The sequence below is a fragment of the Silurus aristotelis genome, assembly GCF_946808225.1.
Source record: "Silurus aristotelis genome assembly, chromosome: 25".
Taxonomy (NCBI): Eukaryota; Metazoa; Chordata; class Actinopteri; order Siluriformes; family Siluridae; genus Silurus; species Silurus aristotelis.
In genome coordinates this window covers 17243213-17260618 of record NC_139598.1, presented here as the reverse complement: position 1 = coordinate 17260618, position 17406 = coordinate 17243213, and the positions used below count along the sequence as shown (strand labels likewise).

The following is a 17406-nucleotide window of genomic DNA, read 5'->3' as shown; positions in this document are numbered from 1 at the left end:
ATTAATAGCGATTACATTTAAATCGATTCAGGAATGAGCAGCTCGACGGCATGAAACGATCGCAGGAAGACTCTTTGTCTCACACCTCTGTACAAAAACGGCAGAGAGATGCAGATGTTACCGAGCGCAAGTGTCTTTTTTCACAAAGCGATTGTGTCACAATCATACTGAAGTTAGTGTCTAAAGATGGTCTTGAGCGTGTTTCCTCCCGCTTGCTTGTCTGCTGTGGGCATTTAATAACCTACTAATCAATGATGAGTAATGGGGTAATATGCTAATAATGCACACTTAAGTAATTAGAGTTTAATGATATTTTAAATACGTCTCGGAATAATAAATATCGCAGTAATGAATCCCAATCAACAATCCGCCATCCACCGTGTCCTGAGCACATGATATGGGAACGAGGGAGGGGTGTTTCTTTTATTATTTTATTTATTACCCATTATTACTTACGCATCAGTAGAAATGATTACAAGCAGTTGCTAATGAGGGGTGATGAAACGAACGATTCGAAGCCAAATCTGGCGAGTAGGTTGTGTGCGGAAGTGAGATGGTGTTGTTTCCGGGGAGAAACACACGTGTGAGGAGGAGCTCGTTGACAGGGTGCGCCCATGTCAAAATAGTACTGGTTGCACAGCTTCAGATGCACACAGGAAAATGTCTTTTGGCACACTGACTTATGAAGGTCGGTGCTCCCTGTGCCTGTGCGTGCAGCCTTGTGCTGCCGTCTGACAAAACTGGTCTCGAGACTTTTTGATACCACCTCGTATATGTGAGCTAAGGATATTGCATGTACAACCGTACCCAAGATATTAAACACTGTATATACATATAGTATGAATATAACAAAATAAATATAATATGTTATAATGTGCTATGGGTTTTTTGGTCCTTAAGCAAGGCCCTTAACCCGCAACTGCTGTTATACAAATGAGATAAATGTAGTTCACTCTGGATAAAAGCATCTGCCAAATTCCATCAATGTAACTTTATAAACAGATACAAAAGAATCTATTAAATAAAAAATGATGCAGTTTAGAATTCCATACTTCACTTCCCCACTAGTGTATTCCTGCTTACTCAGCTGATTTGTCTGTGTGTCTGTATTTACCATCAAAGATTTCCAGGATGTCGAACTCCTTCTCGGTTTGGAAGAGCTCGAAGTGCAGGGTGATGTTGTAGCCCTTCTCCACACTGATCATCCATGAGCATATCTGCTGGTTGAGGTAGTTTTCCGGGAAGCCCGGACTCAGGATCACACCGGTCGAGTCGAACAGCACCTCGTTTTTGGGGCATTGCACTGGAAAGTACGCAAAATCGAAACGCATGACTTGCGTCGAATTGAAAAATCGCCATTCGTTTACACAAACAAACATGACAATCTGATGTCAGCTAAGCATGGGGCTAAAAACATGTGGGCGGGGCTAAAATAAGTGATTAAACTATCAATCCTAATTCATTTAAACAGCAATCTGTCAATAAATGTCCCAATTGTGAAACCTGATGTAGGGAGCAGGTAAAGCGAACGGAAAGGCGTTTGCACTATGACTATTCGGAGTAAAATGCATTCTAGCTAAATTTTCGAAACTGCAGCAATTCCCAAGGCAAATGGCGTTCGGTTCTCTTTCGCTCCTCACATTTAACAAATTATTTAACAAATTATACTCCGTATAATTATATGAATTATGGGCACTAAACTTTTCGGCATTAAAACAAACGTTGAGATTTACGTTATTTATAATTGAATAATCTCTGTAAAGTGTTGGGACGATGTCCGTTATTAAAAGCTCTATACAAGTCAAAATGTATGAGAAGAATAAATATTGGCACCCCGATACACCGCCACCTTGATGTATTGACCAAAAGCCCGAAAAGTTTGCTTTGCTTTATTTTTTTTAGACTAAACCTTAAAATCATTGTCCAAAAATGAAAAATTACGAAATCAATCTGAAACATCTGAAGGTGAGTTCTCATTATATTTCTTGTGATTTACACTCACTGTGAAGGGGAAAAGAGCTTGTTTCAGCTTATTTCCTATTTAAATTTAATAAATAGTATTTATATTTTAAATGAGTTTGAATTTTTTCTTTTCATTTATGGTTTTTCATATTTTTGATTCTGATTCGAAATCATTCTCCTATTTTGAACAATAATCCATGGCGATTTAAGAAAACACGTCGTGTTCGAATTCCTGTTGAAGCTTTTGTTTTATTACAGATAAAGCTTCTAATTAAAGCCTGATGGCGGCTCATAAACCTGTCACGTGTGAATCTAAAGAGGTTGAAGAATGCTGAGAAAGCAAGAGGGACAGGACGTTAAGGAGAAAATGGCGCGAGGAACAAATGAGGCGTCGCGGCCAGGCTCACCTTGGCAAACTGGAGGAGTGCCATCCATCTGCAACCTCTCGCCCAGACGGCAAGTCAAAATCTCACTGCCCACCAACGTGAAGCCTGGAAGGCACCGGTACCTGATGATATCTCCTGTTGACACACACACACACACACACACACACACACACACACACACACACACACACACACACACAAAGGATATTAGCCAGATTTGTCTGCTTACAAGGACGACAGTAATGATGATAAATCGAGGGGACAGAGCACATACTGTAAGACTTTACTTACACAGGAATAATGAAAATAAACACCAAAGCCAATACCTTTATTTACACGTTTAATAATCTGGTAATAATCCTGCTGTGAGCTAAGCGTAAAACATATGGTCATGTATTGACTTTATTCGGTTTCAATTCGGAAGTAAATTCCAATTCCAGGCAAAAACGTTTCAAAAAAACATTTTTAATAATCATTTAAATAGAAGAAATATATTTTTTGTGCACAATAAAACATACAGGACATACAGTTTCATAGTTCACGTTATATCGTTGTTTCGATCTGTTTTTGACATTTTACGGATGTCGACCAAACCATAGAACAGGTATTATATCCAAGAGAAATACAGCAAGGATGAAGAAGGTTCAATAAAATGTTCTGAACAAACAAACACCATGGTAACATTTGCATTAATGCCCAGCAATTGATGATCATTTTATTGGGCAGCACAAAACGAGCATGAATAAGAATTGTGTTAGCAAGAAAACAGCCACATGACTGTTATGAAGTGGAAAGATGTAGCTGAGGTCGAGGAACTGTAAGAAGCTTAACATGTTCCCACTGCTGACTTTTTTACATTCGTTTTTATTTATTTATTTAATTTATTTATGAAAGATTTTTTGGGTTTCAATCCAAATATCGATAGTTTATCGACCATTAAAGAGTTATATAAAAAAAAAATGAATACAAAAATAGGACGTATCGGAAACGTATTCAACAAACGGACTGATTTTAGCTGGAAATGTATCCAATATTAATCCAATAAATACAGATATTTAATCCAGGCAAAGGCAGAAAATGCTACTAAGCTAAACTAACACTTTTAAACACATTGTAATCTAGAAGGTTTTTAGCTTGGCGTCCCGGGAGAATCTACCCAGCGGGCAGCAAACAAACAAATACATACATAATTCCTGCAAGAAACTGAAGCCTTGTAAGCTTCTTGAGTTCTTCCTGCAAACGTGTTCACGATCTTATGATCCCAACCTCGTGAACGGAGCTGTACAAAGTCATCTACTTGAATGTGTCTATAACAGGGATCTATACAGGAGCACACACCTGCTAGAGATACTTGATGAAGAACTAAGGCACAAGCTAGAGTATGTACAATAAACCAGGCATGTAGGATGTAGGATGCAGCTACGCTTGTTCAATTCTCAGTGAGTTTAATGGAAAGATAGTTCGCTTGAAATTACTGGAAAAAATTGAGATCCTCAGACCAACTATACAAAATAACCGATCAGGTTACAGTACAGTGTGTTTCTGATTTACCGATTTCCAGCTCGTCGTCATCAGCGAGGATCTCGGCGTTCGCGACAGGCGCAGGATGCTGACACACTCTGAGCTGGTACGCTGGAAAGGACAGAAAGTGACAGACGAGACGTGAGAGACTGAACGCGAGATGATCCTAAGTCCCAGTTCTAACACGACACAACACTACACACACTACACAGGAGGGATCATGATTCGTTGGGCAGCAGCATATGGGGGTGTCGATGCTGTGAGACGCTGCAGAATCTTCTACCAGACGGTATGAGGGTGGAGATGTGAGACAGGGACGCTGAAGGGTCACCAGTTCTGCTGCTTCAGGAGAACAGGAATTATGCGAAATACATTTTAAAGTCTGAAATAAAACTTTTTTCTAATCGAAAGTAAATGGACAGTTGGTTGTTGAAAATGTAGGACTTTTTTTTTTGAAGAAGGATGGAAGAACTCACAGTAATACCTCGGTACAGCCATACCTCGGAACATACAGTAATACCTCGGTACTAAACAAGAAGGTGGAAGCATTTTTAACCATTTTAGGAGCCATGATTTAGGGTTAAAATGCTCAGAAAGCACAAAGAGAACGCTATTAGTGAGTCCTTCATGAAACGAGTCTTCAATGCGACTCAAAAAAGCACTATTTACTTTTACTTCATTAAAATAGACTTTTTACGGAGTAGATTCTTCTGATCAGAAGGGTGCGAGTTCCAATCACAGCACCACTAAGCTGCCAGTGTTGGGCCCTTAAGCAAGGCCCCTAACCTTCACCTGCTCAGATGTATAAATGAGATCATTGTATATGGTAAAGAACGACTGGAAAATCCCGTAAATGTCATTCGACTTTTTGCGATCGTTCGAGTGTTTTTTTCATTTCAGTACAAAACCAGGAAGATTTCAAGAATTATATAATTATAAAAATCTAAAAAATAAATAACGGCAAAAGAAATGAGATACTTGTCACCAGCTTGTGTCCCCCCCCCCCCCCCCCACAGGGAAAGAAAAGAGAAATCGTTAGCGCTGATTGTGCTGATGCGTTCGAACTTTACACATAAACCACGACAGCAAGCAGGGAATCGCAATAACGAGCTCGCAATGCAAAGCTCATTACAAATTTAAAAGATAATAAAATGAAATGTTGCCATTCCCACAGCACCATTTTTCTGTTTTCTTCACTACTTAACTTTTTTTTATTTATTTCTTCCTTTCTCGTAACACTCCTGTTCTTCGTTCTATGGATCCGGGAATGAAATCTGCCATTCAAGTGCTTATTTGATGAGAATATTGGCATGTGAGCGAGTAATTGCCTGTTTCCGAGCTCTCCCCGAGTCCGTCTCGGAGATCTCGAGAGGGTTAGGAAGGCGCTTTCGGTCCTGCGAGTTTTACGAGTTGCTCCGTGTCTCCTCGTGAAAATGAGATGAAGAGAACAAATCACTGTTATATGTTTTCAGATTCCGGTACAGGCTCGTAAAAGCAAATAATTTGTATACTACATTAGTGCTGAGTTCCCAAACGCTCACAGATTCTTCACTACTGTGCAATTTCTCTAAGCTCGTGTTACTGCTTTCTGCACGTTTTTTTAAGCTGCGGTTTCCTGACACGTGGACACGTGTAGCTTTGCGGCTTTATTACGATTTCTTTTGTGGGCCTTGGTGAGAAATAAAAACACTGTGTTGGGATGTTACAGAAAAACATCCTGAAATCACTGTTCGAAATCCTCATCCCCTCATCAGCCTTTTTTTTTTTTTATTAAATTAATAAAACACAAAACCAAAGTTTAACCAGTTACTGTAATAAAACCACACAAAGTGCAGTGAGGTCAGAAAAAGCACAGAGAACCAAAGATTCCTTCCAAAATATACCTTTTAGACAGACAGACAGACAGACAGACAGACAGACAGACAGATCGATCAGTGGATTTATAGACAGACAGACAGACAGACAGACAGACAGACAGACAGACAGACAGACAGACAGACAGACAGACAGACAGACAGATAGATAGATAGATAGATAGATAGATAGATAGATAGATAGATAGATAGATAGATAGATAGATAGATCGATCAGTGGATTGAAAGACAGACAGACAGACAGACAGACAGACAGACAGACAGACAGACAGATTTATTGATTTTAAATAGTCAATAGTTTGTGCACCCCTCCCACCCCAGCTATATGTATTTTGCTAAACATCTCTGAATTGCACTGTGTTAAGTTTTGAACATTAAACCAAAGAATTTGAGAGCATCTGCTATTTCATGGAGCCTATAAGACGCAGGTGCAGGTGTCGGGTCAGGAGAAGATGAGAATGTGAGACATGGAAAGAAGGAAACGGAGCTCACAGTGATAAAGCAGAGTGAAGAAGCCGCTGGTGCTGAAGTCGCTGTGGAACTTGAGCAGGATGTGGTTGGAGGTGCTGGAGACGGCTTCCTGAAGCGAGCTGCCGCTGAACTGACCCAGTTGAGGGGAGGTCTGGTCCGGGCCGTCCCTACGGCATGAAAAATTCATTGTATGATAAAGTAACAAGCTAATATTCTTGTTTAGAGAAATCACAATGACAGTAAGCTAATAAATGCCCGAACCAGTGCAGAGGTGGTGTATTAAATTATTCACATACATTGACAGGATAGATATTTTAAAGAAACATTCACAACATTTATCAAAACGATGCAGTTTTCTTCGCTTCTTGTACTCTTTTGATGCACTACCTCTATAAACAACACCATTTTTGTGTGGGACTGTATCTTCAACAGGATTTAAAGCTTCTTCATAACGCATTTAGAACAACTGACATGCATTTATAAACCACAAACATATTTACGGAAAATTGCAAATACGTATTATGGACAAAAGTATTGGGACACCTGATTTATCCAGCCATACGACGTTGTTCTTCCTCAAACTGCTAAAGGCACACAATTGGATGCTCTAGCTTGGAATTTTCTCTTCAATTAAACTAGGAGACCCAAAACCCTCAAAAACCCCAAAAAAACCCCAAAACCCAAAACTTCATGGCAATGCCCCTGCCAATTTCAGCTAAACAAACCAGAAAGTCCAAAAGAATACATTTTATAGTATCATAACCCATATGACCATTGTTGAGTAACCCAAAACCTGTTCCAGCATGACAACGTCACTGTTCACAAAGCTCCATTCAGCTCCGTGAAAATGTACTTTACATAGGTTGTGAAAGATCTTCTGCTGTAGACTTCAACCCTATAAAACTGAATAAATGTGAATGCTGACTGCACCCCAGGCCTCCTCACTTCACCTACATCAGTACCTGACTTTACTAACACCTTGTATGAATCCACACAAAATCTAGTGGAACATCTTCCCAGAGGAGTGGAGCTCATTATAACTGCAAATGGGGTCTTAAGGTGGAATGTCCACAAACTTTTATCCATACTTAAGTACATTTGAAAGAAAATACTTTTGTACTTTTACTCAAGTTAAAAACTGGAGTAATATTTTACAGAGTGCATCTCAACTTCAACTCCACCGCATGGTTTGTCTACTTCACCACTGATGGTGTGTGAGGGGTTAGCAGAGGGTCTGAAGAGTCTGAGAATGAGCCCTAATGTCAAATTAGGCCTCACTGGTGAGGTTCTGAGACTCTAAACCTGGAAGAGTGTCATTTATTTAAGTTAATCAAATACGCATTAACGTTTCCAGAAGCACACCAACTTCCTTCTTCCTACTTAAAGACCAGACATTAAAAACATGCCCATATCCCTGCCAACATATGCCATTTCCAAAACCATGGCTCTTTCTCCCACTTGATGCTTGGCTTTTCAGTCTTCTCATCGCTTGTCCCCCTTCCTGCCCAAGCCGAAGTGATCATAAATGAAGGGTTTGAAATGTTGCCATGTGAACGCAGCACATGCCACATAAGAATCCTTTTAATTCAATTTGCAGGCGCACTAATGCGCTACAGCGTGAACATCTGCCTCGCATTAGACGCCGACGCATTAGCGCAAACGTTCATGCAACAAAAAAAATCGTTCCTCGCGCACTATTCAGAACCCGTGTATGCGGATGTAGGACTGTTATTCTGCTTAAGAAAAAAATAAAAATAAACGGAAACATGAGCGAAAGACAAAGAGAGAGGAAATAAACCGTAAACACACTTGGATTAGCCTCAATCTTACGAGGTCGTCTCACTTCTTTAAAATAATGTAAAACTAACATATTTTATATTATTTAATTAACACAAGATTAACGCAGAGCACAATTATTGTTTGACCACTTTTATTAAAGTATAAATAAATAAATAAATATAAAAGGTGCAACACAATTATTTGCGTCATCCTTTCTTTACTCAGACATAAAAAAGAAAAAAAAAGGAATTTTTAATCCCTAAACATTTTAAAATGTTTTACTTGTGTGCCAAGTCTCAAATCGAGCGGTGTTTGGTGTCCTGATGATTTAAGTCAACATGTGCATGCTTTAAGCGATTGAGAGTGAGAAGCCTTGATCGAGGGCCCAGCATTGGCAGCTTGGTTATGCTTGGATTTGAACTCCCCACAATCCGAGATCCACGCGGAATAATGACTTCCGAGTAGCATAAACATGTGCATTTTAAGAGCATACGCATAGCACAGCTTGAAAAACGCTTCTCAGAATTAGAAGACTTACAAAAAATAACATTTATTCTAAGCTCCAAAGGTCCATGTGAGCTTTTACAGGTTAAGTTCCTTCACTTCACTGCTGCCATGGCAACGACTAGCGGAGATGTCATTAACGTTAGGTCCATTGCTCTTGAAGTGTCTCGACACTAGAACAAAAAAAATATATAAATTTTCTTCATTCTGACAGTACGTAGGCACAAATTTCTCCTAGTTCCCCCCCAAAAATACAGTTGATTTCATCTCTTGCTGGTGATCCAATAAACCTCTGCACTGATGCATGACTTATCCTTAAAGACCCCTGAATTTGACGGCTGCATTAATCAATTTGTACGTAGCACATCGTAGAGAACTGTAATTATTTGTCCGATCATTTATTCCCCTCCTGACAGGCATGGTTTTGGAGAAGACGTGTGGTGGTTACTTAAAAAAGAGAAGCATAACCCCAATGTGTTGTGCTGTTTTTAGAAAAATAATCAACAACAGGGTGATGCCCTAAAGTCGAGATATGGTAGCTATATCAATACCATTTTCTCACTCCAGTCTTTTTATCTCACAAAACTCTCTCTTTTTCACTTCTTTAAAAGCCAGATGCAGATAAATTGAAGTTAAATTCAATGCCAGTGGGGGCAGCCAGGATGCTTAGTCTAGTTCTACTTGTTGCTAATTTGTATTCCTGGAATACCCTTAGAATAGCCACAGATCAAATATAACATTATGACCGCCTGCCTAATATTGTGTTGGCCCCCCTTTTGCTGTTAAAACAGTCCTGACCAGTCGAGCATCAACAGCTTTAACTTCTTCAGTTGTTTGAGCTACAGGAGCTCGTCTGTTGGATCGGACCACATGCCCCAGCCTTCGCTCCTCACTGCATCAATGAGCCTCGGCCGCCCACGACCCTGTCGCCGGTTTACCACTGTTCCTTCCTCACATCACTTTTGATAGATACTGATAGAAAATTCCACAAGAGCTGCAGTTTTGGAGATGCTCGGACCCAGCCGTCTAGACGTCACAATTTGTCAAACTTGCCCAAATCCTTACGCTCGCCCATTTTTCCTGCTTCTAACACACCAACTTTGAGGACAAAATGTTCACTTGCTACCTAAAAAATATATAAACCCACTAACAGGTGTCATGATGAAGAGATCATCACTGTTATTCACTTCACTATAGTATGGATCTTGTGTAAATCCAACTTACATTATGCCAGCAATTCAGGCTGGTGCTGGGGGTATAATGCTGTGGGCAATATTGTTTTACCCAGAATTAACCTGCAAGATTTGTAAGTTCCCTGTTTATTCCCATTAATTCCCATGGAAAATTGTGCACCCCTAGTTCAGATTAGCGATGGGGGTACAACAGTCTGGGGAGTGTTTTCAAGAAATCTATAAACCTAGTGGTGGTGCTACAATAATGGTTTGGGGAATAGCATGAAGAATGCTTAAAGGAAATGCTTGGGCCTACATTGATTAAACACTGAACCTCCTAATACCAATCAAGCACCTTCGAATGCCACAGCATGGTAAATCTGAGCATCTTTGGTAACCACATCTATTCCTTTTTGTCATCTTGTAATTGCTACTTCCATGATGGTAATCGTCACAAATCATCTCAATCTGGGTCAATAAACACATGTTCAAGACACCTTAGTGGCCTCATCTCGGTAGATACAATATTATGCTATGCACTTCTAGTGTTTTATAATGACAACTGATGGCCCAGAACTTTTTTTTTTCCATTTGCAGCAAATATTCTGTCCCTCATCCAAGCTATCGATTACATCATGTCAATCTTAAAGTGATGGTCTGAGCCCATGGTGATTTAAAAACCAGATCATGCTTCTTTTTTGCTGCATTTAAAAAAGCGAGTGGTTGCCAAGGATCTGTGTTCGTGGTGGTTATTTTTGTCGAGCCGAGACCTTTGATGATGTCTGCCTCTTTTGGAATAAAGATGATGCGGCTGCTAAGTCTGATTTTAGTGAAAGTGCATTTGGCTAATTCGATGACAGGACTGAAGATGGAGGATTGCAGTCAGCTGGAAAATTGCACAACCGTCCTCAGGCACCGGGATGTTAATTGCCTGATGGGAAGTGTGCGGTTGATAAATATGAATGTGAAGAAGGGCTTGGGAAATATGTGCAGTTTCTAAATGAAGATGTACAACTATTTATAATATGAACAACTTTGCAATTAAACATTGGGTTCTATCAGTTACATGGAACAGGATATACTGGAACTACATTGTTTCATGGAACAAGAACTAACATATCACTGAACAGGAACTATCTTGTTAAACTGAAGAAAGATTATCTTGATTAATGGAACATACCTTGTTACATGTAAGTTTTAAACAATAATAAAATGTGTCTTACCACACAGTGATGTAGTCGTAAATAGGCTCGGTGTTCAGGACAGTAAAGTTGATGTAGATGCCATTTCCTGGTGGGACCCTGATGGTCCAAGTGCAGTCCTTCAGGTTTGGGTAATCATCTGGGTGACCTGGAGAGTAGATGGTGCCCTCCAAAGCGGTAAGATTTCCACCACAAAGTGCTGAGAAAGCAGTAGAAAACAAAAGAGCACAAAAATGCCATTTACACCAGAGACTTTCTTCTGTTCCTATAGCCTTGTAAACACCACCGTTTTCTTTTAACTCCATGTCCAAAGCCCTGCTGAGGGTTCAAAAAAGTGCACTCAGGAGTTTCAGTTTGTTGTTTTTTTCTTTCTATTTTTTTTTAAAGGTCAGAGGCTCACAATAAATACTGTAGTGTGGGACGCGCTAACACAAAGCATGCAGAGAAGAAACTGCACCTCTCTCCAGCTTTTGTTTAGCCAGGCAGTGCCTACACAGAAAAATAAGCACCGTTCGAGTCCTAAATGTCAGCTAGTGGGGTTCTAGCACCAGTGTGACCAAGCTAACTGCTGGGTTTCACGCCTTCCTAACAATCACATGTCAAGAAATCAGATCAAGCATGTACCGAATGCTTGAGAACACTGTCAGTTTGTGGGGATCAGCGTGAAGACTTTCCCCGCCGTTGCTACGCATTCAGAAATAAAACGTGCAAACTAGCACCTGTCAAAGAAGATTCCAGTTAGCAAAGTGCCACGTTCAGAATCAGCTGCACCTGTTCCTAGTTAGCGATCTTATTATGTCTCATTACTCCGTGTTTATAAATATTGGCACTCGTTTTTCAGACTAGCGTCTTTCCAAAGCCTTGTCCATGTGCTAATGCTAAATGTCAAATGATCAATAAATGTTTACAAGCCGGGGCTGTAACATTTTCAGTATAAACTGTGACGGTTCCTAAAGAACAACATGGAAGTGTGAGCATCTGTAATCAAGTGCAGTTTCACTGCTATCATTAGTGAGTTTTGTAGATTCTCAGAAAAGTCAAAAAAAAAGGTTTTATGTTTTACCAGCAAAAGCAGAGTTACAAACGAAGTTATAAATAAATAGTAATAAAATAAAAAATTATTGTAAATGTAATAAAAAAAAAAAGATTTTATACAAAATTTTAAAACGAAATCATAGATGTTAAATTAATACAACAAATAAACAAACAAAAGCGTACAAATAAACAAATAATTACATTTACATTTTGATTGAAAGATTAAAAGATGTCAAATTAATGAAATAAACAATTAGATAAAAAGTCTACATTTAGGTAGGAATAAGTGACGTAAAAAAATACAAATTATAGAAGAGAAAATGAATAAATTAATTCAATAATAACGTTTTAAATCTTCACAAAAATAATAGATTGTAAAATTAATAAAATAAAGAAAAAGCTAAGAAAGTAAGAAAAAAAATTCGCATATCTGATATATTTTCGATGGTGGCTCGGAAAATTGCAATGTTGAATTATAGTCTAATAAAGATTTTCTGTTTTATTGTTTATTGCTTTTTATTAGTGTGGTACAGTATTTGGTCAATGTTATAAAATCAGAATTCTACAATGTGGTTAAAAAAAAACAAAGTTTTTTGGAATCAGCCACCTTGCATAATTCAATACTTCCTCAAAAAAATATATAAAAAATAAATCGATGTGATTTTTCTGTTGTAGCGTGACCACATTTAGCCAGCGTTATCAGTCGGAGACCCCTGTGCAACAAGGTCACACTCGTGCTTTCTCACAATTTGGCAAACGGATTTAGCATACGCTTAAACTCTGAATCTTTGCTAGCAGTTGGTGTGGAGATAAATGTGCTTTATCTGCTTTCAAACATAACTTTACTACATAAAAGTATATAAATAAAATATTTCCAGGATGATTAGACAAATCCTGGTGTTTTTTTTTTAAATAACTGACTTAACACTTGCACATTGTATATGGACATCATTTATTCACACTTGCATGCAGTCACTGAGAGAAAACAAATGCTGTGCTACGCTTGTGATGATGAAAATTCTCAGTAAAAGCGTTAATAAATAGACTGTAGAACTGGTTAAACAGTAGCTCCTTTATTCAAGGGAACATAACCTGATTTTTCTTGTCTTCTAACGTCTTCTGCAAATGCAGCTGTGGGTGAGATTCGTGTTCCTGAGGCTACCAGATAATATTTATAGTGTTGACCAGCAGCTCCATTAAACACTATTCAGTCTTAATCTGATCTTTTTTTTGTAACCCGTGTCTGACATCATCCTTCGCTGATGAGTGGAAAAAGCTTCAAATGAGCGCTGGACAAATAGAAGGCCAGGGTGAACAGCATATATAGAGAGTAATTATAGATATGGACTTCACAGAAAGTGTTACCAAATTATTTTCGACACTTTTTCTAACCTCGCTAATTAGGTTTCCAGGCAACAGACAACTCAGAAAGATTCCTCCTGTACATCTGGCTGAAATGTAGAACAAAATATATACACGAAAGCAAAAAAGACTTCAAAAACTTATAAGCAAGCGAGATCCAGTGAAGGATTTTGGTGCTTACCTTCACAGCGAGGAACAGGGTGATTCCAGTTCCTGCTGATTCCATGCAGGCAGGTGAGTGAGGCCTGGCCCAGAAGCGTATATCCCGTATCACACTGGAACCAGATAGTCATGCCCACGCCGAAATCCGTGCCCATCACCTGCCCGTTTCTGAAGGGCCTCGGGTCTGGGCAGCGCTGAAGCTCATAAGCTGTAGAGTTAACAGAAATTTATGGTGTCAGAGACTCATCACCTTGACTCACAATCATCTGACAATTACTGCACATCTGAGTCTTAATACCAGTACAGTCTCAAAAAGCAGTATTTTTAAGTCTTAAGACCAGTGCAGTTGAGTCACAACAAAAAACCTGAATACATTGAAATAAATACCAGTGCAGCTGAGTCACAAAAAAAGGTGCTGGGCAAAGAGCTGTACATAAAGTCAAAAGCAAGAAATAAAACACGAATGGAATAATGAAAAATTGATAGCACAGGAGAAAAATTAGATTTGAATGCAGCCAGTGTAGGAGCAGTTCTGATATGTAGTGGTTGGTTATTCCACAGATTAGCCCCACTGTGAAAGCTCGATCACCCCTCCGTTGTAGGTGAGATCGTGGAACAGATGTTGATTTGAAAATGTTTTGACTTTTTCCAACCAGCGTAGGTGATAGAAGCTGGTGTTAACAATGCTAGTGATTTGTTTGTCTAGCTCAAGACTACTATCAAGATAAAATCCAACGTTTTGAACTTTGGAGGTTAGGAATGAGGGTACTAGGTCCGCCGAATTGATATTAGAGAATGAGGACCCATTTGGATAATTTGGGTTTTATCCAACAACATAAAATTGTTAGTGAGCAAAAGTACAGTGAGCCAAAATGTACATATTAGTCTCAATGACAGTAAAGCTAGTTTTAAAAACACAGTTTAAATACCAGTACAGACGAGTCTTAAAGTCCAGTGTCTCCGTGATTCAACAAACCAAAAGATCTGAGTCTAAATACCAGTACAGCAAAATGTCAGAAACCAGTATCAACACATATATGTCACAGTCTCAACACCAGTGCAGTTAAGTCACAAATAAGTATGTCTTTGTCTCAATACCAGTACACCAGAGTCTCAAAAACAGTCTGCTTATCCTCAATACCAGTATCGTACTGCTAACACTCTATAGAATGAGTCGAGTCTCCACCTGAGTGCATGAACACCAACCTGGACTATTGTGTATGAAGTGCAGTAGCTACAGGTAGCTACGTAAATGAGCTTGACCACAGTGTGGAGATATGACCAGAATCTTGTCATTAACTGCTATTTGTCTGGAGACACTTATCCGCCTAGTTGGTGTATTATGCTAGCAAATGCTAGCAACCCCTCATAACGAGTTCAATAGTTACCACCTGGTAATAAACGATACCCATTGTTACTATTTATGCGTCCCTTTTTAAAATGTATCTGAAGCTTTATGAAAAAAAAAACACACTGTGGCACACTGCAGAATTTTCATATTCTCCTCTTCAAAAATGTCACATTTTAAAAACACGCTGGCAGTAAAAGAGGACAGATTGAAAGGCAAGATGTTTCCTGCTGAGCCAAAGGTTGAGGACGGTGTTTCGTGCTGAGACGGAGGATTTTATTCAATTTGAAATTTGAAAATGATGACGAGCGTCGCTGAAAACTGGAGGACGATCAATTTAGAGACGCAGCACTGCGATTCAAAATCCCTTGCTTTTTTTATATATACATATATTGATGCATTATATGGACAAAAGTAATGGGAAACATGACTTATCTTTTTTTTCGCCAAACTGAATCCCCAAAGTTGAATAAAACGTCTTTTGATGCTGCAGAATAAAATTTTCCCTTCACTTGCACAAGGAGACCAAAACCTGTACCAGCATGACAATCCCCCTGTGCACAACCAGATCTGCTTACATGGGTTGGAGTAAAAGATCTCCTGCTTTAAAGCTCCAAACCTATTGATCACCTTTTGAGAAAGTGAACGCTGATTGCACCCCACACCTCCTCACCTCACCTACATCAGTACCAGACTTCACTCACACCCTTGTGGCTAAATGAGCCTCCACAAAATCTAGTGGAACATCTTCCTAGAAGAATAAAGCTTATTATAACAGAAAATGGGGACTCACTGTGGAATGCAGTTTTCAAAAAACCCATAGGAACCTTATGGTCAGGAGTCCACAAACTTTGGTCAGAAAGTGTCTCCCTATATGTTATTCATTCTCCATAGTGCACAGTATGCAGAACGTTCATGTAAACGGTTAATAATCTCTTTTAGATTATAAATCGGCACATAAACCCTACTGAAGAATCTCACCAAAAGGGAAATTCTGAATCTTTTTGAACGTAAAAGTCTAATTGTGACCTGTGGAACCCCTTACTGTCGTAGACGATGTGGAAACCGGCTTTGTTCTGTGAGTAGTCGCTATGGAAGATGAAGCTCGTCTCGTGGGTGGTGCTGAAAAGCGAATCGGGAACGACGGAGCCGCTGAACCTATCGATCACGGTGCCTGAGTCGGAACTCCCACTTCGAACCTCCAGATAGTCGTGTACGGCCTCAGTGGAGAAATTCAGGAACTGCAGGTGAATCCCTGGAGGACAGAAATGAAGGACAGTGTCAGAAGAGGAAATGATACTGGGGCGCACACTTCAGCAGTTCTGAGCATTTTATACTGTACATATACACATTGTGTTGATCTCGCTTTTGCTGCCAGAACAATCCTGAGCATTAACAGCATTAACTTCTTCAGAACTATTTAAACTACAGAAGCTCCTCTGGAGAAAAAGAGAGGAAAGTAGGGAGAAAGGTAGAAAAAAGAAAGGAATTTAAAAAGGGATATTAAAAAGAGAGAAGAAGAGAGAAAATGAGAATGAGAAAGGAAGGAAGGAAGGAAGGAAGGAAGGAAGGAAGGAAGGAAGGAAGGAAGGAAGGAGGGATAAAATAAAGAGAAATGCGAGTAGAGATTTAGAAGAAAAAAGATACGAGAAGGAGTAAAGAAAGAGAAACAGGAAGAAAGGGTAATAAGAAAAGAGAATGAGATGAGAGGGAGAAAGTGGAAGCGATAAGGAGAAGAGGAAGGAAAAAAAAAAGAAAGAGAGATTAAAATGAGAGGAGAAAGAAAATTAAACTGAGAAAAGAAAGGAAGAAAGAGACAGTTGAGCAGAGATTAATAGGACACAGGAAAGAAAAAAAAGAGAAGAGGAGAGAGAAAGAAAAGAAAAAAGCAAAGAGAACAAGATGAGAAAAAAAGAAGAGAGAGGAAAATGAGAAGAAAAAAGGGAGACAGAGGGAGAGAATGGGAAAGGAGAGAATGAGAATTTGAAAGGAGAGAATGAAAAAGAAAAGAGAGAGAAAATGAGAATGAGAAAGGAGAGAAGGAGAGATAATAAATATAGTAGAGACACAGACACATTGCTGTGAGTCGAAGTGAAGCTGTGAAACACAAACCGAATCCGACAGGAAGTCGCACGGTCCAGATGCAGTCAAGGCCACTGGGGTAATTTCCAGGAAAACCGGGACTTAGGATGACTCCGGTCATGTCAGAGAAAGAACCTCCACACTCGGCTACAGAAAGAACACACACACACACACACACACACACACACACACACACACACACACACACACACACACGCATCACTGAACCTCATCTAAACACACTGAGAGAGTGAAGTAAACAACATGAGACCCCTTCCTTTAATAATCACTGAATGAACATCTTCTTCCATGATGCCTGTAGAGAGGCATGCAGTAGACACTAATATAAAAAGGCAAAAAAAGGTATATGATGGTATCATTTTTTTTGGCTGATGTACAGTCGACTCATTTGCAGGTCCAAAGCCCCTCTTATTGCTTCGTCCTCCTACAGTGAACGTCTCTTTCATAATGTGTAATAGCACTCATTCAAAAAGTGTGAAGGGAAAACATAATTTTCAGGGTCAGAAAACGATCAGCTTTATCTTA

The 17406-nt window shown here is 39.3% G+C and overlaps 1 protein-coding gene across 3 annotated transcripts in view; it reads right to left on the bottom strand.

Annotated features, from left to right (window-relative positions):
* The window catches only part of csmd3a (CUB and Sushi multiple domains 3a), a 245184-nt gene that overhangs the window by 57743 nt on the left and 170035 nt on the right, over window positions 1–17406 (bottom strand). For all 3 annotated transcript variants that reach the window (XM_083529477.1, XM_083529478.1, XM_083529479.1), the window contains 8 exons: window positions 16891–17007; window positions 15824–16033; window positions 13450–13638; window positions 10893–11070; window positions 6236–6381; window positions 3900–3980; window positions 2370–2483; window positions 1115–1303 (listed from right to left, as the gene is read on the bottom strand). In XM_083529477.1, the coding sequence (XP_083385603.1) occupies window positions 1115–1303; window positions 2370–2483; window positions 3900–3980; window positions 6236–6381; window positions 10893–11070; window positions 13450–13638; window positions 15824–16033; window positions 16891–17007 (1224 nt within the window). The remainder of the gene's footprint in view (window positions 1–1114; window positions 1304–2369; window positions 2484–3899; window positions 3981–6235; window positions 6382–10892; window positions 11071–13449; window positions 13639–15823; window positions 16034–16890; window positions 17008–17406) is intronic.